Genomic DNA, 23,269 nt, shown 5'->3' with positions numbered 1-23,269 from the left:
GGGACTGGTCAGTGTGGGAGAGGGGTCTGGGCACTGGTCAGTGTGGGAGAGGGGTCTGGGGACTGGTCAGTGTGGGAGAGGGGTCTGGGGACTGCTCAGTGTGAGAGAGGGGCCTGGTGGGTGGTCAGTGTGAGAGAGGGGCCTGGGGACTGGTCAGTGTGGGAGAGGGGTCTGGTGGGTGGTCAGTGTGAGAGAGGGGCCTGGGGAGTGGTCAGTGTGGGAGAGGGGTCTGGGGACTGGTCAGTGTGGGAGAGGGGCCTGGGGAGTGGTCAGTGTGGGAGAGGGGCCTGGGGACTGGTCAGTGTGGGAGAGGGGCCTGGGGACTGGTCAGTGTGAGAGAGGGGTCTGGGGACTGGTCAGTGTGAGAGAGGGGTCTGGGGACTGGTCAGTGTGAGAGAGGGGTCTGGGGACTGGTCAGTGTGAGAGAGGGGTCTGGGGACTGGTCAGTGTGGGAGAGGGGCCTGGGGACTGGTCAGTGTGAGAGAGGGGTCTGGGGGACTGTTCAGTGTGAGAGAGGGGTCTGGGGACTGGTCAGTGTGAGAGAGGGGTCTGGGGGACTGGTCCGTGTGAGAGAGGGGTCTGGAGACTGGTCAGTGTGGGAGAGGGGCCTGTGGACTAGTCAGTGTGGGAGAGGGGTCTGGGGGGTGGTCAGTGTGAGAGAGGGGCCTGGGGAGTGGTCAGTGTGGGAGAGGGGCCTGGGGACTGGTCAGTGTGGGAGAGGGGCCTGGTGGGTGGTCAGTGTGAGAGAGGTGTCTGGAGACTGGTCAGTGTGGGAGAGGGGCCTGGGGGGTTGTCAGTGTGGGAGAGGGGCCTGGGGACTGGTCAGTGTGAGAGAGGGGTCTGGGGACTGGTCAGTGTGAGAGAGGGGCCTGGGGACTGGTCAGTGTGGGAGAGGGGTCTGGGGACTGCTCAGTGTGAGAGAGGGGCCTGGGGGGTGGTCAGTGTGGGAAAGGGGTCTGGGGACTGGTCAGTGTGAGAGAGGGGCCTGGGGACTGGTCAGTGTGGGAGAGGGGTCTGGGGACTAGTCAGTGTGAGAGAGGGGCCTGGGGACTGGTAAGTGTGAGGGAGGGGTCTGGGGACTGGTCAGTGTGGGAGAGGGGTCTGGTGGGTGGTCAGTGTGAGAGAGGGGCCTGGTGGGTGGTCAGTGTGAGAGAGGGGCCTGGGGACTGGTCAGTGTGGGAGAGGGGTCTGGTGGGTGGTCAGTGTGAGAGAGGGGCCTGGGGAGTGGTCAGTGTGGGAGAGGGGTCTGGGGACTGGTCAGTGTGGGAGAGGGGTCTGGGGACTGGTCAGTGTGGGAGAGGGGCCTGGGGGGTGGTCAGTGTGGGAGAGGGGCCTGGGGACTGGTCAGTGTGGGAGAGGGGCCTGGTGGGTGGTCAGTGTGAGAGAGGGGCCTGGGGACTGGTCAGTGTGGGAGAGGGGTCTGGGGACTGGTCAGTGTGAGAGAGGGGCCTGGTGGGTGGTCAGTGTGAGAGAGGGGCCTGGGGACTGGTCAGTGTGGGAGAGGGGCCTGGGGAGTGGTCAGTGTGGGAGAGGGTTCTGGGGACTGGTCAGTGTGGGAGAGGGGCCTGGGGAGTGGTCAGTGTGGGAGAGGGGCCTGGTTGGTGGTCAGTGTGAGAGAGGGGTCTGGAGACTGGTCAGTGTGGGAGAGGGGTCTGGGGACTGGTCAGTGTGGGAGAGGGGCCTGGGGATTGGTCAGTGTGGGAGAGGGGTCTGGTGGGTGGTCAGTGTGAGAGAGGGGCCTGGGGAGTGGTCAGTGTGGGAGAGGGGTCTGGGGACTGGTCAGTGTGGGAGAGGGGCCTGGGGAGTGGTCAGTGTGGGAGAGGGGTCTGGGGGGTGGTCAGTGTGAGAGAGGGGTCTGGGGGACTGGTCAGTGTGAGAGAGAGGTCTGGGGACTGGTCAGTGTGAGAGAGGGGTCTGGGGACTGGTCAGTGTGAGAGAGGGGCTTGGGGACTGGTCAGTGTGAGAGAGGGGCCTGGGGACTGGTCAGTGTGAGAGAGGGGTCTGGGGGACTGGTCAGTGTGAGAGAGGGGCCTGGGGACTGGTCAGTGTGGGAGAGGGGCCTGGGGACTGGTCAGTGTGAGAGAGGGGTCTGGGGACTGGTCAGTGTGAGAGAGGGGTCTGGGGACTGGTCAGTGTGAGAGAGGGGTCTGTGGACTGGTCAGTGTGGGAGAGGGGCCTGGGGGACTGTTCAGTGTGAGAGAGGGATCTGGAGACTGGTCAGAGTGGGAGAGGGGCCTGGGGGGTGGTCAGTGTGGGAGAGGGGCCTCGGGGACTGGTCAGTGTGAGAGAGGGGTCTGGGGAAATGGTCAGTGCGGGAGAGGGGTTTGGGGACTGGTCAGTGTGAGAGAGGGGCCTGGGGACTGGTCAGTGTGAGAGAGGGGCCTGGGGACTGGTCAGTGTGAGAGAGGGGCCTGGGGGGTTGTCAGTGTGGGAGATGGGCCTGGGGACTGGTCAGTGTGGGAGAGGGGTTTGGGGACTGGTCAGTGTGAGAGAGGGGCCTGGGGAGTGGTCAGTGTGAGAGAGGGGCCTGGGGACTGGTCAGTGTGAGAGAGGGGCCTGGGGGGTTGTCAGTGTGGGAGATGGGCCTGGGGACTGGTCAGTGTGGGAGAGGGGTCTGGGGACTGGTCAGTTTGAGAGCGGGGTCTGGAGACTGGTCAGTGTGGGAGAGGGGCCTGAGGACTGGTCAGTGTCAGAGAGGGGCCTGGGGAGTGGTCAGTGTGGGAGAGGGGTCTGGGGACTGGTCAGTGTGGGAGAGGGGTCTGGGGACTGGTCAGTGTGAGAGAGGGGTCTGGGGACTGGTCAGTGTGAGAGAGGGGTCTGGGGACTGGTCAGTGTGAGAGAGGGGTCTGGGGACTGGTCAGTGTGAGAGAGGGGTCTGGGGACTGGTCAGTGTGGGAGAGGGGTCTGGGGACTGGTCAGTGTGGGAGAGGGGCCTGGGGACTGGTCAGTGTGAGAGAGGGGTCTGGGGGACTGGTCAGTGTGAGAGAGGGGCCAGGGGACTGGTCAGTGTGGGAGAGGGGTCTGGGGGACTGCTCAGTGTGAGAGAGGGGTCTGGAGACTGGTCAGTGTGGGAGAGGGGCCTGGGGGGTGGTCAGTGTGGGAGAGGGGCCAGGGGACTGGTCAGTGTGGGAGAGGGGTCTGGGGACTGGTCAGTGTGAGAGAGGGGCCTGGGGACTGGTCAGTGTGGGAGAGGGGTCTGGGGACTGGTCAGTGTGGGAGAGGGGCCTGGGGACTGGTCAGTGTGGGAGAGGGGCCTGGGGACTGGTCAGTGTGGGAGAGGGGTCTGGGGACTGGTGAATGTGGGAGAGGGGTCTGGGGGGTGGTCAGTGTGAGAGAGGGGTCTGGGGGACTGATCAGTGTGAGAGAGGGGCCTGGGGGGTGGTCAGTGTGAGAGAGGGGCCTGGGGGGTGGTCAGTGTGAGAGAGGGGCCTGGGGGGTGGTCAGTGTGGGAAAGGGGTCTGGGGACTGGTCAGTGTGAGAGAGGGGCCTGGGGACTGGTCAGTGTGGGAGAGGGGTCTGGGGACTGGTCAGTGTGAGAGAGGGGCCTGGGGACTGGTCAGTGTGAGGGAGGGGTCTGGGGACTGGTCAGTGTGAGAGAGGGGTCTAGGGACTTGTCAGTGTGAGAGAGGGGTCTGGGGACTGGTCAATGTGAGAGATGGGCCTGGGGACCGGTCAGTGTGGGAGAGGGGCCTGGTTGGTGGTCAGTGTGAGAGAGGGGTCTGGAGACTGGTCAGTGTGAGAGAGGGGTCTGGGGACTGGTCAGTGTGGGAGAGGGGTCTGGGGACTGGTCAGTGTGAGAGAGGGGCCTGGGGACTGGTCAGTGTGGGAGAGGGGTCTGGGGGACTGGTCCGTGTGAGAGAGGGGTCTGGAGACTGGTCAATGTGGGAGAGAGGTCTGGGGGGTGGTCAGTGTGAGAGAGGGGCCTGGGGACTGGTCAGTGTGGGAGAGGGGCCTGGTTGGTGGTCAGTGTGAGAGAGGGGTCTGGAGACTGGTCAGTGTGGGAGAGGGGCCTGGGGGGTGGTCAGTGTGGGAGAGGGGCCTGGGGACTGGTCAGTGTGGGAGAGGGGTCTGGGGACTGCTCAGTGTGAGAGAGGGGCCTGGGGAGTGGTCAGTGTGGGAGAGGGGTCTGGGGACTGGTCAGTGTGGGAGAGGGGCCTGGGGAGTGGTCAGTGTGGGAGAGGGGCCTGGTTGGTGGTCAGTGTGAGAGAGGGGTCTGGAGACTGGTCAGTGTGGGAGAGGGGCCTGGGGGGTGGTCAGTGTGGGAGTGGGGCCTGGTGGGTGGTCAGTGTGAGAGAGGGGCCTGGGGACTGGTCAGTGTGGGAGAGGGGTCTGGGGACTGGTCAGTGTGAGAGAGGGGCCTGGTGGGTGGTCAGTGTGAGAGAGGGGCCTGGGGACTGGTCAGTGTGGGAGAGGGGTCTGGTGGGTGGTCAGTGTGAGAGAGGGGCCTGGGGACTGGTCAGTGTGGGAGAGGGGCCTGGGAAGTGGTCAGTGTGGGAGAGGGGTCTGGAGACTGGTCAGTATGGGAGAGGGGTCTGGGGACTGGTCAGTGTGGGAGAGGGGCCTGGGGATTGGTCAGTGTGGGAGAGGGGTCTGGTGGGTGGTCAGTGTGAGAGAGGGGTCTGGGGGACTGGTCAGTGTGAGAGAGGGGTCTGGGGACTGGTCAGTGTGGGAGAGGGGCCTGGGGACTGGTCAGTGTGAGAGAGGGGCCTGGGGGGTGGTCAGCGTGGGAGAGGGGCCTGGGGACTGGTCAGTGTGAGAGAGGGGCCTGGGGGTGGTCAGTGTGAGAGAGGGGCCTGGGGGTGGTCAGTGTGGGAGAGGGGTCTGGGGACTGGTCAGTGTGGGAGAGGGGCCTGGTGGGTGGTCAGTGTGAGAGAGGGGTCTGGAGACTGGTCAGTGTGGGAGAGGGGCCTGGGGGGTTGTCAGTGTGGGAGATGGGCCTGGGGACTGGTCAGTGTGGGAGAGGGGTCTGGGGACTGGTCAGTTTGAGAGCGGGGTCTGGGGACTGGACAGTGTGGGAGAGGGGTCTGGGGACTGGTCAGTGTGAGAGAGGGGCCTGGGGAGTGGTCAGTGTGGGAGAGGGGTCTGGGGACTGGTCAGTGTGGGAGAGGGGCCTGGGGACTGGTCAGTGTGGGAGAGGGGTCTGGGGACTGGTCAGTGTCGGAGAGGGGTCTGGTGGGTGGTCAGTGTGAGAGAGGGGCCTGGGGACTGGTCAGTGTGGGAGAGGGGTCTGGTGGGTGGTCAGTGTGAGACATGGGCCTGGGGAGTGGTCAGTGTGGGAGTGGGGTTTGGGGACTGGTCAGTGTGGGAGAGGGGCCTGGGGAGTGGTCAGTGTGGGAGAGGGGTCTGGGGACTGGTCAGTGTGAGAGAGGGGCCTGGGGACTGGTCAGTGTGAGAGAGGGGCCTGGGGACTGGTCAGTGTGAGAGAGGGGTCTGGGGACTGGTCAGTGTGAGAGAGGGGCCTGGGGAGTGGTCAGTGTGAGAGAGGGGCCTGGGGACTGGTCAGTGTGAGAGAGGGGTCTGGGGGACTGGTCAGTGTGAGAGACGGGTCTGGGGACTGGTCAGTGTGAGAGAGGGGTCTGGGGACTGGTCAGTGTGAGAGAGGGGTCTGGAGACTGGTCAGTGTGGGAGAGGGGCCTGAGGATTGGTCAGTGTGGGAGAGGGGCCTGGGGACTGGTCAGTGTGGGAGCGGGGTCTGGGGACTGGTCAGTGTGAGAGAGGGGTCTGGGGACTGGTCAGTGTGAGAGAGGGGTCTGGGGACTGGTCAGTGGTAGAGAGGGGTCTGGGGACTGGTCAGTGTGAGAGAGGGGTCTGGGGACTGGTCAGTGTGGGAGAGGGGTCTGGGGACTGGTCAGTGTGGGAGAGGGGCCTGGGGACTGGTCAGTGTGAGAGAGGGGTCTGGGGACTGGTCAGTTTGGGAGAGGGGCCTGGGGGGTGGTCAGTGTGGGAGAGGGGCCAGGGGACTGGTCAGTGTGGGAGAGGGGTCTGGGGACTGGTCAGTGTGAGAGAGGGGCCTGGGGACTGGTCAGTGTGGGAGAGGGGTCTGGGGACTGGTCAGTGTGGGAGAGGGGCCTGGGGACTGGTCAGTGTGGGAGAGGGGCCTGGGGACTGGTCAGTGTGGGAGAGGGGTCTGGGGACTGGTGAATGTGGGAGAGGGGTCTGGGGGGTGGTCAGTGTGGGAGAGGGGTCTGGGGGACTGTTCAGTGTGAGAAAGGGGCCTGGGGGTGGTCAGTGTGAGAGAGGGGTCTGGGGACTGGTCAGTGTGAGAGAGGGGCCTGGGGGGTGGTCAGTGTGGGAAAGGGGTCTGGGGACTGGTCAGTGTGAGAGAGGGGCCTGGTGGGTGGTCAGTGTGAGAGAGGGGTCTGGAGACTGGTCAGTGTGGGAGAGGGGCCTGGGGACTGGTCAGTGTGAGAGAGGGGCCTGGGGAGTGGTCAGTGTGGGAGAGGGGTCTGGGGACTGGTCAGTGTGGGAGAGGGGCCTGGGGACTGGTCAGTGTGGGAGAGGGGTCTGGGGACTGGTCAGTGTCGGAGAGGGGTCTGGTGGGTGGTCAGTGTGAGAGAGGGGCCTGGGGACTGGTCAGTGTGGGAGAGGGGTCTGGTGGGTGGTCAGTGTGAGAGATGGGCCTGGGGAGAGGTCAGTGTGGGAGTGGGGTTTGGGGACTGGTCAGTGTGGGAGATGGGCCTGGGGAGTGGTCAGTGTGGGAGAGGGGTCTGGGGACTGGTCAGTGTGAGAGAGGGGCCTGGGGACTGGTCAGTGTGAGAGAGGGGCCTGGGGACTGGTCAGTGTGGGAGAGGGGTCTGGGGACTGGTCAGTGTGAGAGAGGGGTCTGGGGACTGGTCAGTGTGAGAGAGGGGTCTGGGGACTGGTCAGTGTGAGAGAGGGGTCTGGGGACTGGTCAGTGTGGGAGAAGGGTCTGGGGACTGGTCAGTGTGGGAGAGGGGCCTGGGGACTGGTCAGTGTGAGAGAGGGGTCTGGGGGACTGGTCAGTGTGAGAGAGGGGTCTGGGGACTGGTCAGTGTGAGAGAGGGGCCTGGGGACTGGTCAGAGTGGGAGAGGGGTCTGGGGGACTGGTCAGTGTGAGAGAGGGGTCTGGAGACTGGTCAGTTTGGGAGAGGGGTCTGGGGACTGGTCAGTGTGGGAGAGGGGCCTGGGGACTGGTCAGTGTGGGAGAGGGGCCTGGGGACTGGTCAGTGTGGGAGAGGGGTCTGGGTACTGGTGAATGTGGGAGAGGGGTCTGGGGGGTGGTCAGTGTGAGAGAGGGGTCTGGGGACTGGTCAGTGTGAGAGAGGGGCCTGGGGGGTGGTCAGTGTGGGAAACGGGTCTGGGGACTGGTCAGTGTGAGAGAGGGGCCTGGGGACTGGTCAGTGTGGGAGAGGGGTCTGGGGACTGGTCAGTGTGAGAGAGGGGCCTGGGGACTGGTCAGTGTGAGGGAGGGGTCTGGGGACTGGTCAGTGTGAGAGAGGGGTCTGGGGACTGGTCAGTGTGAGAGAGGGGTCTGGGGACTGGTCAATGTGAGAGATGGGCCTGGGGACCGGTCAGTGTGGGAGAGGGGCCTGGGGACTGGTCAGTGTGGGAGAGGGGCCTGGTTGGTGGTCAGTGTGAGAGAGGGGTCTGGAGACTGGTCAGTGTGGGAGAGGGGCCTGGGGGGTGGTCAGTGTGGGAGAGGTGCCTGGGGACTGGTCAGTGTGGGAGAGGGGCCTGGGGACTGGTCAGTGTGGGAAAGGGGTCTGGGGACTGGTCAGTGTGGGAGAGGGGCCTGGGGACTGGTCAGTGTGGGAGAGGGGCCTGGGGACTGGTCAGTGTGAGAGAGGGGCCTGGTGGTTGGTCAGTGTGAGAGAGGGGCCTGGTGGGTGGTCAGTGTGAAAGAGGGGCCTGGGGAGTGGTCAGTGTGAGAGAGGGGCCTGGGGAATGGTCAGTGTGGGAGAGGGGTCTGGTGGGTGGTCAGTATGAGAGAGGGGCCTGGGGGGTGGTCAGTGTGGGAGAGGGGCCTGGAGGGTGGTCAGTGTGGGAGAGGAGCCTGGGGACTGGTCAGTGTGGGAGAGGGGTCTGGGGACTGGTCAGTGTGGGAGAGGGTTCTGGGGACTGGTCAGTGTGGGAGAGGGGTCTGGGGACTGGTCAGTGTGGGAGAGGGGTCTGGGGACTGGTCAGTGTGAGAGAGGGGCCTGGTGGGTTGTCAGTGTGAGAGAGGGGCCTGGGGACTGGTCAGTGTGGGAGAGGGGTCTGGTGGGTGGTCAGTGTGAGAGAGGGGCCTGGGGAGTGGTCAGTGTGGGAGAGGGGCCTGGGGGACTGGTCAGTGTGAGAGAGGGGCCTGGGGGGTGGTCAGTGTGAGAGAGGGGCCTGGGGACTGGTCAGTGTGGGAGAGGCGCCTGGGGACTGGTCAGTGTGGGAGAGGGGTCTGGGGACTGGTCAGTGTGAGAGAGGGGTCTGGGGACTGGTCAGTGTGGGAGAGGGGTCTGGGGACTGGTCAGTGTGGGAGAGGGGTCTGGGGACTGGTCAGTGTGAGAGAGGGGTCTGGGGACTGGTCAGTGTGGGAGAGGGGTCTGGGGACTGGTCACTGTGAGAGAGGGGCCTGGGGACTGGTCAATGTGGGAGAGGGGTCTGGAGACTGGTCAGTGTGGGAGAGAGGTCTGGGGGGTGGTCAGTGTGAGAGAGGGGCCTGGGGACTGGTCAGTGTGGGAGAGGGGCCTGGTTGGTGGTCAGTGTGAGAGAGGGGCCTGGGGACTGGTCAGTGTGGGAGAGGGGCCTGGGGACTGGTCAGTGTGGGAGAGGGGTCTGGGGACTGGTCAGTGTGAGAGAGGGGCCTGGTGGGTGGTCAGTGTGAGAGAGGGGCCTGGGGACTGGTCAGTGTGGGAGAGGGGTCTGGTGGGTGGTCAGTGTGAGAGAGGGGCCTGGGGAGTGGTCAGTGTGGGAGAGGGGTCTGGGGAGTGGTCAGTGTGGGAGAGGGGCCTGGGGACTGGTCAGTGTGGGAGAGGGGTCTGGTGGGTGGTCAGTGTGAGAGAGGGGCCTGAGGAGTGGTCAGTGTGGGAGAGGGGCCTGGGGAGTGGTCAGTGTGGGAGAGGGGTCTGGGGACTGGTCAATGTGGGAGAGGGGTCTGGGGGGTGGTCAGTGTGAGAGAGGGGTCTGGGGGACTGTTCAGTGTGAGAGAGGGGTCTGGGGACTGGTCAGTGTGAGAGAGGGGCCTGGGGACTGGTCAGTGTGGGAGAGGGGTCTGGGGACTGGTCAGTGTGAGAGAGGGGCCTGGGGACTGGTCAGTGTGAGGGAGGGGTCTGGGGACTGGTCAGTGTGGGAGAGGGGTCTGGGGACTGGTCAGTGTGAGAGAGGGGCCTGGGGACTGGTCAGTGTGAGGGAGGGGTCTGGGGACTGGTCAGTGTGGGAGAGGGGTCTGGTGGGTGGTCAGTGTGAGAGAGGGGCCTGGTGGGTGGTCAGTGTGAGAGAGGGGCCTGGGGACTGGTCAGTGTGGGAGAGGGGTCTGGTGGGTGGTCAGTGTGAGAGAGGGGCCTGGGGAGTGGTCAGTGTGGGAGAGGGGCCTGGTTGGTGGTCAGTGTGAGAGAGGGGTCTGGAGACTGGTCAGTGTGGGAGAGGGGCCTGGGGGGTGGTCAGTGTGGGAGAGGGGCCTGGGGACTGGTCAGTGTGGGAGAGGGGCCTGGTGGGTGGTCAGTGTGAGGGAGGGGTCTGGGGACTGGTCAGTGTGGGAGAGGGGTCTGGTGGGTGGTCAGTGTGAGAGAGGGGCCTGGGGACTGGTCAGTGTGGGAGAGGGGTCTGGTGGGTGGTCAGTGTGAGAGAGGGGCCTGGGGAGTGGTCAGTGTGGGAGAGGGGCCTGGTTGGTGGTCAGTGTGAGAGAGGGGTCTGGAGACTGGTCAGTGTCGGAGAGGGGCCTGGGGGGTGGTCAGTGTGGGAGAGGGGCCTGGGGACTGGTCAGTGTGGGAGAGGGGCCTGGTGGGTGGTCAGTGTGAGAGAGGGGCCTGGGGACTGGTCAGTGTGGGAGAGGGGTCTGGGGACTGGTCAGTGTGAGAGAGGGGCCTGGTGGGTGGTCAGTGTGAGAGAGGGGCCTGGGGACTGGTCAGTGTGGGGGAGGGGTCTGGTGGGTGGTCAGTGTGAGAGAGGGTCCTGGGGAGTGGTCACTGTGGGAGAGGGGTCTGGCGACTGGTCAGTGTGGGAGAGGGGCCTGGGGGGTGGTCAGTTTGGGAGAGGGGCCTGGGGACTGGTCAGTGTGGGAGAGGGGCCTGGGGACTGGTCAGTGTGGGAGAGGGGTCTGGTGGGTGGTCAGTGTGAGAGAGGGGCCTGGGGAGTGGTCAGTGTGGGCGAGGGGTCTGGGGACTGGTCAGTGTGGGAGAGGGGCCTGGGGAGTGGTTAGTGTGGGAGAGGGGCCTGGGGAGTGGTCATTGTGGGAGAGGGGTCTGGGGACTGGTCAATGTGGGAGAGGGGTCTGGGGGGTGGTCAGTGTGAGAGAGGGGTCTGGGGGACTGGTCAGTGTGAGAGAGGGGTCTGGGGACTGGTCAGTGTGAGAGAGGGGTCTGGGGACTGGTCAGTGTGAGAGAGGGGCCTGGGGACTGGTCAGTGTGAGAGAGGGGCCTGGGGACTGGTCAGTGTGAGAGAGGGGTCTGGGGGACTGGTCAGTGTGAGAGAGGGGTCTGGGGACTGGTCAGTGTGGGAGAGGGGTCTGGCGACTGGTCAGTGTGGGAGAGGGGCCTGGGGGGTGGTCAGTTTGGGAGAGGGGCCTGGGGACTGGTCAGTGTGGGGGAGGGGTCTGGGGACTGGTCAGTGTGGGAGAGGGGCCTGGGGACTGGTCAGTGTGGGAGAGGGGTCTGGTGGGTGGTCAGTGTGAGAGAGGGGCCTGGGGAGTGGTCAGTGTGGGCGAGGGGTCTGGGGACTGGTCAGTGTGGGAGAGGGGCCTGGGGAGTGGTTAGTGTGGGAGAGGGGCCTGGGGAGTGGTCATTGTGGGAGAGGGGTCTGGGGACTGGTCAATGTGGGAGAGGGGTCTGGGGGGTGGTCAGTGTGAGAGAGGGGTCTGGGGGACTGGTCAGTGTGAGAGAGGGGTCTGGGGACTGGTCAGTGTGAGAGAGGGGTCTGGGGACTGGTCAGTGTGAGAGAGGGGCCTGGGGACTGGTCAGTGTGAGAGAGGGGCCTGGGGACTGGTCAGTGTGAGAGAGGGGTCTGGGGGACTGGTCAGTGTGAGAGAGGGGTCTGGGGACTGGTCAGTGTGGGAGAGGGGCCTGGGGACTGGTCAGTGTGAGAGAGGGGCCTGGGGGTGGTCAGTGTGAGAGAGGGGCCTGGGGGTGGTCAGTGTGGGAGAGGGGTCTGGGGACTGGTCAGTGTGGGAGAGGGGCCTGGTGGGTGGTCAGTGTGAGAGAGGGGTCTGGAGACTGGTCGGTGTGGGAGAGGGGCCTGGGGGGTTGTCAGTGTGGGAGAGGGGCCTGGGGACTGGTCAGTGTGGGAGAGGGGTCTGTGGACTGGTCAGTGTGAGAGTGGGGTCTGGGGACTGGTCAGTGTGGGAGAGGGGTCTGGGGACTGGTCAGTGTGAGAGAGGGGCCTGGGGAGTGGTCAGTGTGGGAGAGGGGTCTGGGGACTGGTCAGTGTGGGAGAGGGGCCTGGGGACTGGTCAGTGTGAGAGAGGGGCCTGGGGACTGGTCAGTGTGGGAGAGGGGTCTGGGGACTGGTCAGTGTGGGAGAGGGGTCTGGGGACTGGTCAGTGTGAGAGAGGGGTCTGGGGACCGGTCAGTGTGGGAGAGGGGTCTGGGGACTGGTCAGTGTGGGAGAGGGGCCTGGGGAGTGGTCAGTGTGGGAGAGGGGCCTGGTTGGTGGTCAGTGTGAGAGAGGGGTCTGGAGACTGGTCAGTGTGGGAGAGGGGCCTGGGGGGTGGTCAGTGTGGGAGTGGGGCCTGGTGGGTGGTCAGTGTGAGAGAGGGGCCTGGGGACTGGTCAGTGTGGGAGAGGGGTCTGGGGACTGGTCAGTGTGAGAGAGGGGCCTGGTGGGTGGTCAGTGTGAGAGAGGGGCCTGGGGACTGGTCAGTGTGGGAGAGGGGTCTGGTGGGTGGTCAGTGTGAGAGAGGGGCCTGGGGACTGGTCAGTGTGGGAGAGGGGTCTGGTGGGTGGTCAGTGTGAGAGAGGGGTCTGGAGACTGGTCAGTGTGGGAGAGGGGCCTGGGGGGTTGTCAGTGTGGGAGATGGGCCTGGGGACTGGTCAGTGTGGGAGAGGGGTCTGGGGACTGGTCAGTTTGAGAGCGGGGTCTGGGGACTGGACAGTGTGGGAGAGGGGTCTGGGGACTGGTCAGTGTGAGAGAGGGGCCTGGGGAGTGGTCAGTGTGGGAGAGGGGTCTGGGGACTGGTCAGTGTGGGAGAGGGGCCTGGGGACTGGTCAGTGTGGGAGAGGGGTCTGGGGACTGGTCAGTGTCGGAGAGGGGTCTGGTGGGTGGTCAGTGTGAGAGAGGGGCCTGGGGACTGGTCAGTGTGGGAGAGGGGTCTGGTGGGTGGTCAGTGTGAGAGATGGGCCTGGGGAGTGGTCAGTGTGGGAGTGGGGTTTGGGGACTGGTCAGTGTGGGATAGGGGCCTGGGGAGTGGTCAGTGTGGGAGAGGGGTCTGGGGACTGGTCAGTGTGAGAGAGGGGCCTGGGGACTGGTCAGTGTGAGAGAGGGGCCTGGGGACTGGTCAGTGTGAGAGAGGGGTCTGGGGACTGGTCAGTGTGAGAGAGGGGCCTGGGGAGTGGTCAGTGTGAGAGAGGGGCCTGGGGACTGGTCAGTGTGAGAGAGGGGTCTGGGGGACTGGTCAGTGTGAGAGACGGGTCTGGGGACTGGTCAGTGTGAGAGAGGGGTCTGGGGACTGGTCAGTGTGAGAGAGGGGTCTGGAGACTGGTCAGTGTGGGAGAGGGGCCTGAGGATTGGTCAGTGTGGGAGAGGGGCCTGGGGACTGGTCAGTGTGGGAGCGGGGTCTGGGGACTGGTCAGTGTGAGAGAGGGGTCTGGGGACTGGTCAGTGTGAGAGAGGGGTCTGGGGACTGGTCAGTGGTAGAGAGGGGTCTGGGGACTGGTCAGTGTGAGAGAGGGGTCTGGGGACTGGTCAGTGTGGGAGAGGGGTCTGGGGACTGGTCAGTGTGGGAGAGGGGCCTGGGGACTGGTCAGTGTGAGAGAGGGGTCTGGGGACTGGTCAGTTTGGGAGAGGGGCCTGGGGGGTGGTCAGTGTGGGAGAGGGGCCAGGGGACTGGTCAGTGTGGGAGAGGGGTCTGGGGACTGGTCAGTGTGAGAGAGGGGCCTGGGGACTGGTCAGTGTGGGAGAGGGGTCTGGGGACTGGTCAGTGTGGGAGAGGGGCCTGGGGACTGGTCAGTGTGGGAGAGGGGCCTGGGGACTGGTCAGTGTGGGAGAGGGGTCTGGGGACTGGTGAATGTGGGAGAGGGGTCTGGGGGGTGGTCAGTGTGGGAGAGGGGTCTGGGGGACTGTTCAGTGTGAGAAAGGGGCCTGGGGGTGGTCAGTGTGAGAGAGGGGTCTGGGGACTGGTCAGTGTGAGAGAGGGGCCTGGGGGGTGGTCAGTGTGGGAAAGGGGTCTGGGGACTGGTCAGTGTGAGAGAGGGGCCTGGGGACTGGTCAGTGTGGGAGAGGGGTCTGGGGGTGGTCAGTGTGGTAGAGGGGTCTGGGGACTGGTCAGTGTGGGAGAGGGGCCTGGTGGGTGGTCAGTGTGAGAGAGGGGTCTGGAGACTGGTCAGTGTGGGAGAGGGGCCTGGGGACTGGTCAGTGTGAGAGAGGGGCCTGGGGAGTGGTCAGTGTGGGAGAGGGGTCTGGGGACTGGTCAGTGTGGGAGAGGGGCCTGGGGACTGGTCAGTGTGGGAGAGGGGTCTGGGGACTGGTCAGTGTCGGAGAGGGGTCTGGTGGGTGGTCAGTGTGAGAGAGGGGCCTGGGGACTGGTCAGTGTGGGAGAGGGGTCTGGTGGGTGGTCAGTGTGAGAGATGGGCATGGGGAGAGGTCAGTGTGGGAGTGGGGTTTGGGGACTGGTCAGTCTGGGAGATGGGCCTGGGGAGTGGTCAGTGTGGGAGAGGGGTCTGGGGACTGGTCAGTGTGAGAGAGGGGCCTGGGGACTGGTCAGTGTGAGAGAGGGGCCTGGGGACTGGTCAGTGTGGGAGAGGGGTCTGGGGACTGGTCAGTGTGAGAGAGGGGTCTGGGGACTGGTCAGTGTGAGAGAGGGGTCTGGGGACTGGTCAGTGTGAGAGAGGGGTCTGGGGACTGGTCAGTGTGGGAGAAGGGTCTGGGGACTGGTCAGTGTGGGAGAGGGGCCTGGGGACTGGTCAGTGTGAGAGAGGGGTCTGGGGGACTGGTCAGTGTGAGAGAGGGGTCTGGGGACTGGTCAGTGTGAGAGAGGGGCCTGGGGACTGGTCAGAGTGGGAGAGGGGTCTGGGGGACTGGTCAGTGTGAGAGAGGGGTCTGGAGACTGGTCAGTTTGGGAGAGGGGTCTGGGGACTGGTCAGTGTGAGAGAGGGGCCTGGGGACTGGTCAGTGTGGGAGAGGGGCCTGGGGACTGGTCAGTGTGGGAGAGGGGTCTGGGGACTGGTGAATGTGGGAGAGGGGTCTGGGGGGTGGTCAGTGTGAGAGAGGGGTCTGGGGACTGGTCAGTGTGAGAGAGGGGCCTGGGGGGTGGTCAGTGTGGGAAACGGGTCTGGGGACTGGTCAGTGTGAGAGAGGGGCCTGGGGACTGGTCAGTGTGGGAGAGGGGTCTGGGGACTGGTCAGTGTGAGAGAGGGGCCTGGGGACTGGTCAGTGTGAGGGAGGGGTCTGGGGACTGGTCAGTGTGAGAGAGGGGTCTGGGGACTGGTCAGTGTGAGAGAGGGGTCTGGGGACTGGTCAATGTGAGAGATGGGCCTGGGGACCGGTCAGTGTGGGAGAGGGGCCTGGGGACTGGTCAGTGTGGGAGAGGGGCCTGGTTGGTGGTCAGTGTGAGAGAGGGGTCTGGAGACTGGTCAGTGTGGGAGAGGGGCCTGGGGGGTGGTCAGTGTGGGAGAGGGGCCTGGGGACTGGTCAGTGTGGGAGAGGGGCCTGGGGACTGGTCAGTGTGGGAAAGGGGTCTGGGGACTGGTCAGTGTGGGAGAGGGGCCTGGGGACTGGTCAGTGTGGGAGAGGGGCCTGGGGACTGGTCAGTGTGAGAGAGGGGCCTGGTGGTTGGTCAGTGTGAGAGAGGGGCCTGGTGGGTGGTCAGTGTGAGAGAGGGGCCTGGGGAGTGGTCAGTGTGAGAGAGGGGCCTGGGGAATGGTCAGTGTGGGAGAGGGGTCTGGTGGGTGGTCAGTATGAGAGAGGGGCCTGGGGGGTGGTCAGTGTGGGAGAGGGGCCTGGAGGGTGGTCAGTGTGGGAGAGGAGCCTGGGGACTGGTCAGTGTGGGAGAGGGGTCTGGGGACTGGTCAGTGTGGGAGAGGGTTCTGGGGACTGGTCAGTGTGGGAGAGGGGTCTGGGGACTGGTCAGTGTGGGAGAGGGGTCTGGGGACTGGTCAGTGTGAGAGAGGGGCCTGGTGGGTTGTCAGTGTGAGAGAGGGGCCAGGGGACTGGTCAGTGTGGGAGAGGGGTCTGGTGGGTGGTCAGTGTGAGAGAGGGGCCTGGGGAGTGGTCAGTGTGGGAGAGGGGCCTGGGGGGTGGTCAGTGTGAGAGAGGGGCCTGGGGACTGGTCAGTGTGGGAGAGGGGCCTGGGGACTGGTCAGTGTGGGAGAGGGGTCTGGGGACTGGTCAGTGTGAGAGAGGGGTCTGGGGACTGGTCAGTGTGGGAGAGGGGTCTGGGGACTGGTCAGTGTGGGAGAGGGGTCTGGGGACTGGTCAGTGTGAGAGAGGGGTCTGGGGACTGGTCAGTGTGGGAGAGGGGTCTGGGGACTGGTCACTGTGAGAGAGGGGCCTGGGGACTGGTCAGTGTGGGAGAGGGGTCTGGAGACTGGTCAGTGTGGGAGAGAGGTCTGGGGGGTGGTCAGTGTGAGAGAGGGGCCTGGGGACTGGTCAGTGTGGGAGAGGGGCCTGGTTGGTGGTCAGTGTGAGAGAGGGGCCTGGGGACTGGTCAGTGTGGGAGAGGGGCCTGGGGACTGGTCAGTGTGGGAGAGGGGTCTGGGGACTGGTCAGTGTGAGAGAGGGGCCTGGTGGGTGGTCAGTGTGAGAGAGGGGCCTGGGGACTGGTCAGTGTGGGAGAGGGGTCTGGTGGGTGGTCAGTGTGAGAGAGGGGCCTGGGGAGTGGTCAGTGTGGGAGAGGGGTCTGGGGAGTGGTCAGTGTGGGAGAGGGGCCTGGGGACTGGTCAGTGTGGGAGAGGGGTCTGGTGGGTGGTCAGTGTGAGAGAGGGGCCTGAGGAGTGGTCAGTGTGGGAGAGGGGCCTGGGGAGAGGTCAGTGTGGGAGAGGGGTCTGGGGACTGGTCAATGTGGGAGAGGGGTCTGGGGGGTGGTCAGTGTGAGAGAGGGGTCTGGGGGACTGGTCAGTGTGGGAGAGGGGTCTGGGGACTGGTCAGTGTGAGAGAGGGGCCTGGTGGGTGGTCAGTGTGAGAGAGGGGCCTGGGGACTGGTCAGTGTGGGAGAGGGGTCTGGTGGGTGGTCAGTGTGAGAGAGGGGCCTGGTGGGTGGTCAGTGTGAGAGAGGGGCCTGGGGACTGGTCAGTGTGGGAGAGGGGTCTGGTGGGTAGTCAGTGTGAGAGAGGGGCCTGGGGAGTGGTCAGTGTGGGAGAGGGGCCTGGTTGGTGGTCAGTGTGAGAGAGGGGTCTGGAGACTGGTCAGTGTGGGAGAGGGGCCTGGGGGGTGGTCAGTGTGGGAGAGGGGCCTGGGGACTGGTCAGTGTGGGAGAGGGGCCTGGTGGGTGGTCAGTGTGAGAGAGGGGCCTGGGGACTGGTCAGTGTGGGGGAGGGGTCTGGTTGGTGGTCAGTGTGAGAGAGGGGTCTGGAGACTGGTCAGTGTGGGAGAGGGGCCTGGGGGGTGGTCAGTGTGGGAGAGGGGCCTGGGGACTGGTCAGTGTGGGAGAGGGGCCTGGTGGGTGGTCAGTGTGAGAGAGGGGCCTGGGGACTGGTCAGTGTGGGAGAGGGGTCTGGGGACTGGTCAGTGTGAGAGAGGGGCCTGGTGGGTGGTCAGTGTGAGAGAGGGGCCTGGGGACTGGTCAGTGTGGGGGAGGGGTCTGGTGGGTGGTCAGTGTGAGAGAGGGTCCTGGGGAGTGGTCACTGTGGGAGAGGGGTCTGGCGACTGGTCAGTGTGGGAGAGGGGCCTGGGGGGTGGTCAGTTTGGGAGAGGGGCCTGGGGACTGGTCAGTGTGGGGGAGGGGTCTGGGGACTGGTCAGTGTGGGAGAGGGGCCTGGGGACTGGTCAGTGTGGGAGAGGGGTCTGGTGGGTGGTCAGTGTGAGAGAGGGGCCTGGGGAGTGGTCAGTGTGGGCGAGGGGTCTGGGGACTGGTCAGTGTGGGAGAGGGGCCTGGGGAGTGGTTAGTGTGGGAGAGGGGCCTGGGGAGTGGTCATTGTGGGAGAGGGGTCTGGGGACTGGTCAATGTGGGAGAGGGGTCTGGGGGGTGGTCAGTGTGAGAGAGGGGTCTGGGGGACTGGTCAGTGTGAGAGAGGGGTCTGGGGACTGGTCAGTGTGAGAGAGGGGTCTGGGGACTGGTCAGTGTGAGAGAGGGGCCTGGGGACTGGTCAGTGTGAGAGAGGGGCCTGGGGACTGGTCAGTGTGAGAGAGGGGTCTGGGGGACTGGTCAGTGTGAGAGAGGGGTCTGGGGACTGGTCAGTGTGGGAGAGGGGCCTGGGGACTGGTCAGTGTGAGAGAGGGGCCTGGGGGTGGTCAGTGTGAGAGAGGGGCCTGGGGGTGGTCAGTGTGGGAGAGGGGTCTGGGGACTGGTCAGTGTGGGAGAGGGGCCTGGTGGGTGGTCAGTGTGAGAGAGGGGTCTGGAGACTGGTCGGTGTGGGAGAGGGGCCTGGGGGGTTGTCAGTGTGGGAGAGGGGCCTGGGGACTGGTCAGTGTGGGAGAGGGGTCTGTGGACTGGTCAGTGTGAGAGTGGGGTCTGGGGACTGGTCAGTGTGGGAGAGGGGTCTGGGGACTGGTCAGTGTGAGAGAGGGGCCTGGGGAGTGGTCAGTGTGGGAGAGGGGTCTGGGGACTGGTCAGTGTGGGAGAGGGGCCTGGGGACTGGTCAGTGTGAGAGAGGGGCCTGGGGACTGGTCAGTGTGGGAGAGGGGTCTGGGGACTGGTCAGTGTGGGAGAGGGGTCTGGGGACTGGTCAGTGTGAGAGAGGGGTCTGGGGACCGGTCAGTGTGGGAGAGGGGCCTGGGGGTGGTCAGTGTGGGGGAGGGGTCTGGGGACTGGTCAGTGTGGGAGAGGGGCCTGGTGGGTGGTCAGTGTGAGAGAGGGGTCTGGAGACTGGTCGGTGTGGGAGAGGGGCCTGGGGGGTTGTCAGTGTGGGAGAGGGGCCTGGGGACTGGTCAGTGTGGGAGAGGGGTCTGTGGACTGGTCAGTGTGAGAGTGGGGTCTGGGGACTGGTCAGTGTGGGAGAGGGGTCTGGGGACTGGTCAGTGTGAGAGAGGGGCCTGGGGAGTGGTCAGTGTGGGAGAGGGGTCTGGGGACTGGTCAGTGTGGGAGAGGGGCCTGGGGACTGGTCAGTGTGAGAGAGGGGCCTGGGGACTGGTCAGTGTGGGAGAGGGGTCTGGGGACTGGTCAGTGTGGGAGAGGGGTCTGGGGACTGGTCAGTGTGAGAGAGGGGTCTGGGGACCGGTCAGTGTGGGAGAGGGGCCTGGGGGTGGTCAGTGTGGGGGAGGGGTCTGGGGACTGGTCAGTGTGTGAGAGGGGTCGAGCACTGGTTTGGTGCACGGGCGGGCCCCTAACATGTGGCCCTGCACACCCGCAGCTTCGGGGCAACAGTGGTTAAGGGGTAATTTACCAGAATGGTGCCAGGGATTCGGGAATTCAGTGAGGAGGATAGTAACAGACTTCAGGAGGACAGAGACAGGCTGGTGAAATGGGCAGACACACGGCAGATAAAATTTAACACAGAGAAGTGTGAAGTGATACATTTTGGAAGGAAGAATGAGGAGAGGCAAAAGGGGGTCCAGGAACAGAGACCTGGGGGTGCACATACACAAATCTTTGAAGGTGGCAGGACAAGTTGAGAAGGCTGTTAAAAAAGCAAATGGGATCCTGGGCTTTATTGACAGAGGCACAGAGTGCAAAAGCAAGGAAGTTATGCTGAACCTTTATAAATCATTGATTAGGCCTCAGCTGGAGTATTGTGTCCAATTCTGGGCACCGCACTTTAGGAAGGATGTGAAGGCCTCGGAGAGGGTGCAGAGGAGATTTACTAGAATGATTCCAGGGATGAGGGACTTCAGTTATGTGGAGAGACTGGAGAAGCTGGGATTGTTCTCCTTAGAGCAGAGAAGGTTCAGGGGAGATTTAATCGAGGTGTTCAAAATAATGGCTGGTTTTGAGAGAGTAAATAAGGAGAAACTGTTTCCAGTGGTGGGAGGGTCGGTAACCAGAGGACACAGATTTAAGGTGATCGGCAAAGAGCCAGAGGTGGAGATGAGGAGGATTTTTTTTACACAGCGAGTTGTTCTGATCTGGAATGCGCTGCCTGAAAGGGCGGTGGAAGCAGATTCAATAATAACTTTCAAAAGGGAATTGGATAAAAACTGGAAGGGGAGAAATGTGCAGGGCTCTGGGGAAAGAGCAGGGGTGTGGGACTAATTGGACAGCTCTTTCAAAGAGCCGGCACAGGCACAATGGGCCGAATGGCCTCCTTCTGCACTGTATGATTCTATGATTCTAGAAGACCAAATTTTTATTGGTCCGTTTCATTCAGTGCCATTGGGTGAGCTACTGGCTGGAGTTTTACTCAATTGCATATTTACCTGGCTACATCGTAATCTTAAAATTAGAGCCAGGCCGTTCAGGGGTGATGTCAGGAAGCACTTCTTCACACAAAGGGGAGTGGAAATCTGGAACTCTCTCCCCCAAAAAGCTGTGGATGCTGGGGGTCAATTGAAGCTTTCAAGACTGAGATCGATAGATTTTTGTTGGGCATCGGGGGATATGGGGCAAAGGCGGGTAAATGGAGTTGAGGTGCAGATCAGCCATGATGTGATTGAATGGTGGAACAGGCTCGAGGGCCTGAATGGCCTTCTCCTCGGGTTCTGGTATTTCCTACTGAAGTGCAGTCCTGTGCCAACTGACAAGTCAGACACACATTCCAACAAACGTTCACCTGAGGAAGGAGGAAGCCTCCGAAAGCTTGTGAATTTAAAATAAAATTGCTGGACTATAACTTGGTGTTGTAAAATTGTTTACAACACACATCAGTTAGTTGGTTTGTGTATCCGATTATCAGGGGCCGTGTGTCTGTCCGTGAGAGTGTGTCACTCACCTGGACGGGGTCACCAACTCTGGTTGGACGTATTCCTGGAAATGTCATCATATTACCGCCTGCCTCCAATCGCCCCGCCCCACACTCCCGCCATTGGTTGGCCGACACGTCCATCCCCGCTGTGCCCTGCCCCCACACTCCTGTCATTGGTTGTCAGACACGTCCATCCCCGCTGTGCCCTGCCCCCACACTCCTGTCATTGGTCGCCAGACACGTCCATCCCCGCTGTGCTCTGCCCCACACTCCTGTCATTGGTCGCCAGACACGTCCATCCCCGCTGTGCTCTGCCCCCACACTCCTGTCATTGGTCGCCAGACACGTCCATCCTTGCTGTGCCCCGCCTTCCCAGCCAATCGGAAAGTGAACATTCTCTTCATTACCCAATTAGATGATACTTTACTGTCAGTCAAACAGCCTCTTTTTCCCATGACGAATATTTTTATGATGTGGAGATGCCGGTGATGGACTGGGGTGGACAAATGTAAAGAATCTTACAACACCAGGTTATAGTCCAACAGTTTTATTTGAAAATCACAAGCTGAAGGAGATAATCTCCGAAAGCTTGCGATTTTCAAATAAAATTGTTGGACTATAACCTGGTGTTGTAAGATTCTGAATATTTTTATAACTAGTAAACAAAAGTTTTTAAAGAAAACTTTTTTGTAAACACAATTTTGTTTAAGGCCCCTGTAAATTTCTTCCCGGGTTTGTGCTCCCAGCAGTGTCCTGAAGACTAGTCTTTAATCCCTGGAGACTCCGCGGCCAATCCTGGAGGGTTGGCAACCCCATAGGCCAGGGGCCAGGGCTGATATTGACCATCTCATCAGAGAGTCTCCAGAGCTATTGGTCTGAACTGTGCTTCATACATCAACTAGAGGTGAGGTGTAAGAGGGGAGATTGTCACCTTGACGTCTCCAAGTGTGGTGTTGACCTTGAGCTGGTTCTGGCGGTGTTTGTCCTGTTTGGAGATTTGTTGTGTTTAATTGTGGACCTGTTCTTCTGCCTCGTTTTTTTCAGGTACGTCTTCCTGCTCTTCATTCTCTTCTTCCTCCCTGGTGTGGTGATGGTCATCGCTTATGGTTTAATCTCCAGGGAGCTCTACAGAGGAATCCAGTTTGAGATGAATCAGCTAAAGGAGACCAAAGGTTCGGATTCACTTTTTCAAAAGCTCTTGACTTTGTGCGAAAGTGTGAACCAGGTGATAGCGAATCAAAATAGGAATAAAATCGGCTGTCGTCCGTTTTATACACAATCGCACAAAGTCGGAATTCATCAACTTGTCTCCTCTGTATTGACCTTCCTCAAAGGGTTTCACTGGGAGGGCAGTGGAAGCAGATTCAACAGTAACTTTCAAAAAGGAATTGGATTTAAAATTGAAAGGGAAAAATTTACAGGGCCCTGGGGAAAGAGCGGGGAATGGGGCTAATTGGATAGATCTTTCAAAGAGCCTGCACAGGCTCGATGGGACATAGCAACAGGAATAAGCCATTCAGCCCCTCGAGCCATTCTCACGTACCTCAACCCCATTTATGGCCTCCTGGTCTGTAAGATTCTACGATTCTTATGATCTCCTGTAGCTGGTGGGAGGTTGGGTGGTTTATAACCTGGTCTGTTCGACAGGCTGTGTGATCAGTAGTGTGGACTCCACATGGAGTTCATATATGTGGGCACTTGGTGGACAGGAAGAGCAAAGAATCAGTGGAGACTGGACCCTCGGCATTCAGTTTGAAAAATCTGGAAATAAAAAGATTGTCATAAAAACCCAACTGGTTCACTGATGTCCTTTAGGGAGGGAAACCTGCCGTCCTTACCCGGTCTGGGCCTGTATGTGTCTCACACCAACGTGGTTGACACTTGACTGCCCTCTGAAGTGGCCTAGCAAACCCCTCAGTTGTATCAAACCGTTACCAGCGGTTCAAGAAGGCGGCTCACCCCCACCTTCTCAGGGCAACTAGGGATGGGCAATAAATGCCGGCCTCGCCAGCGACGCCCACATCCCGAGAATGAACAAAAGACCAGGTGAGATACTTGCTTGACCGCTCCAGATTTTGGCCAGCATCATCTGCCCCGTTAACCAATTGAAACTTTCAATTTCTAGCGCACACTAACGGAGCCGTTGCCTTGACCAATCACCAGTACGACGATAGCGACGGCTGCTATTTGCAGGTCAGCAAGCGCAGGAACACCATGGAGATGTCGACACTGACGCCCAGTGCCAGCGCCAAGCTGGACCGCGCCCGCAGCAATGCCTCCGAGTCCAAACTGGTGGCCAAGAAGCGGGTGATCCGCATGCTGATAGTCATCGTGGTGATGTTCTTTGTCTGTTGGATGCCAATCTACACCGTCAACACATGGCGGGCGTTCGATAACATGGCCGCCACAAGAAGGCTCTCCGGTGCCCCCATCTCCTTCATCCACCTGCTGTCCTATACCTCAGCCTGCGTCAACCCCCTCGTCTACTGCTTCATGAACAAGCGGTTCCGCAAGGCCTCTCTCACTACCTTCTCCCGCTGCCTCCGGCCCCTCGGCGTCTTCAAGGATCTGGAGGAGGAACCAGGGGCGATGGGGACCTCGCTGTCCAAGTTCAGCTACACCACCGTCAGCACAGTGGGACCCCCGTAAACTCCGGCTCCGGCTCCTGCCCCGCTCTCGCCCCCGCTCTCGCCCCGCCCCGCCCCCTCCCCGCTCTCGCCCCACTCTCGCCCCCCGCTCTCACCCCGCCCTCGCCCCCGCCCCGCCCTCGCCCCGCTCTCGCCCCGCCCCCGCCCCGCCCTCCCCCCGCCCCGCCCTCGCCCCGCCCACGCTCTCGCCCCGCCCTCGCCCCGCCCCGCTCTCGCCCCGCCCTCGCCCCGCCCCGCCCTCGCCCCGCTCTCGCCCCGCCCCCGCCCCGCCCTCGCCCCGCTCTCGCCCGGCCCCCGCCCCGCCCCCGCCCCACCCTCGCCCCGCCC

The 23,269-nt window shown here is 62.8% G+C and overlaps 1 protein-coding gene across 1 annotated transcript in view; it reads left to right on the top strand.

The window, feature by feature from the left end:
- The window catches only part of LOC137322628 (cholecystokinin receptor-like), a 39,669-nt gene extending 16,726 nt beyond the window's left edge, over nucleotides 1–22,943 (top strand). Inside the window, exons 4-5 of the mRNA XM_067985535.1 lie at nucleotides 21,339–21,466; nucleotides 22,420–22,943. Of these exons, the coding sequence (XP_067841636.1) occupies nucleotides 21,339–21,466; nucleotides 22,420–22,943 (652 nt within the window). The remainder of the gene's footprint in view (nucleotides 1–21,338; nucleotides 21,467–22,419) is intronic.
- Nucleotides 22,944–23,269: the final 326 nt, after the last annotated feature.

The sequence above is a fragment of the Heptranchias perlo genome, chromosome 6, assembly GCF_035084215.1.
Source record: "Heptranchias perlo isolate sHepPer1 chromosome 6, sHepPer1.hap1, whole genome shotgun sequence".
Lineage (NCBI taxonomy): Eukaryota > Metazoa > Chordata > Chondrichthyes > Hexanchiformes > Hexanchidae > Heptranchias > Heptranchias perlo.
The sequence above is the reverse complement of the archived record's forward strand: the minus strand, read 5'-3'. Positions and strand labels throughout refer to the sequence as shown.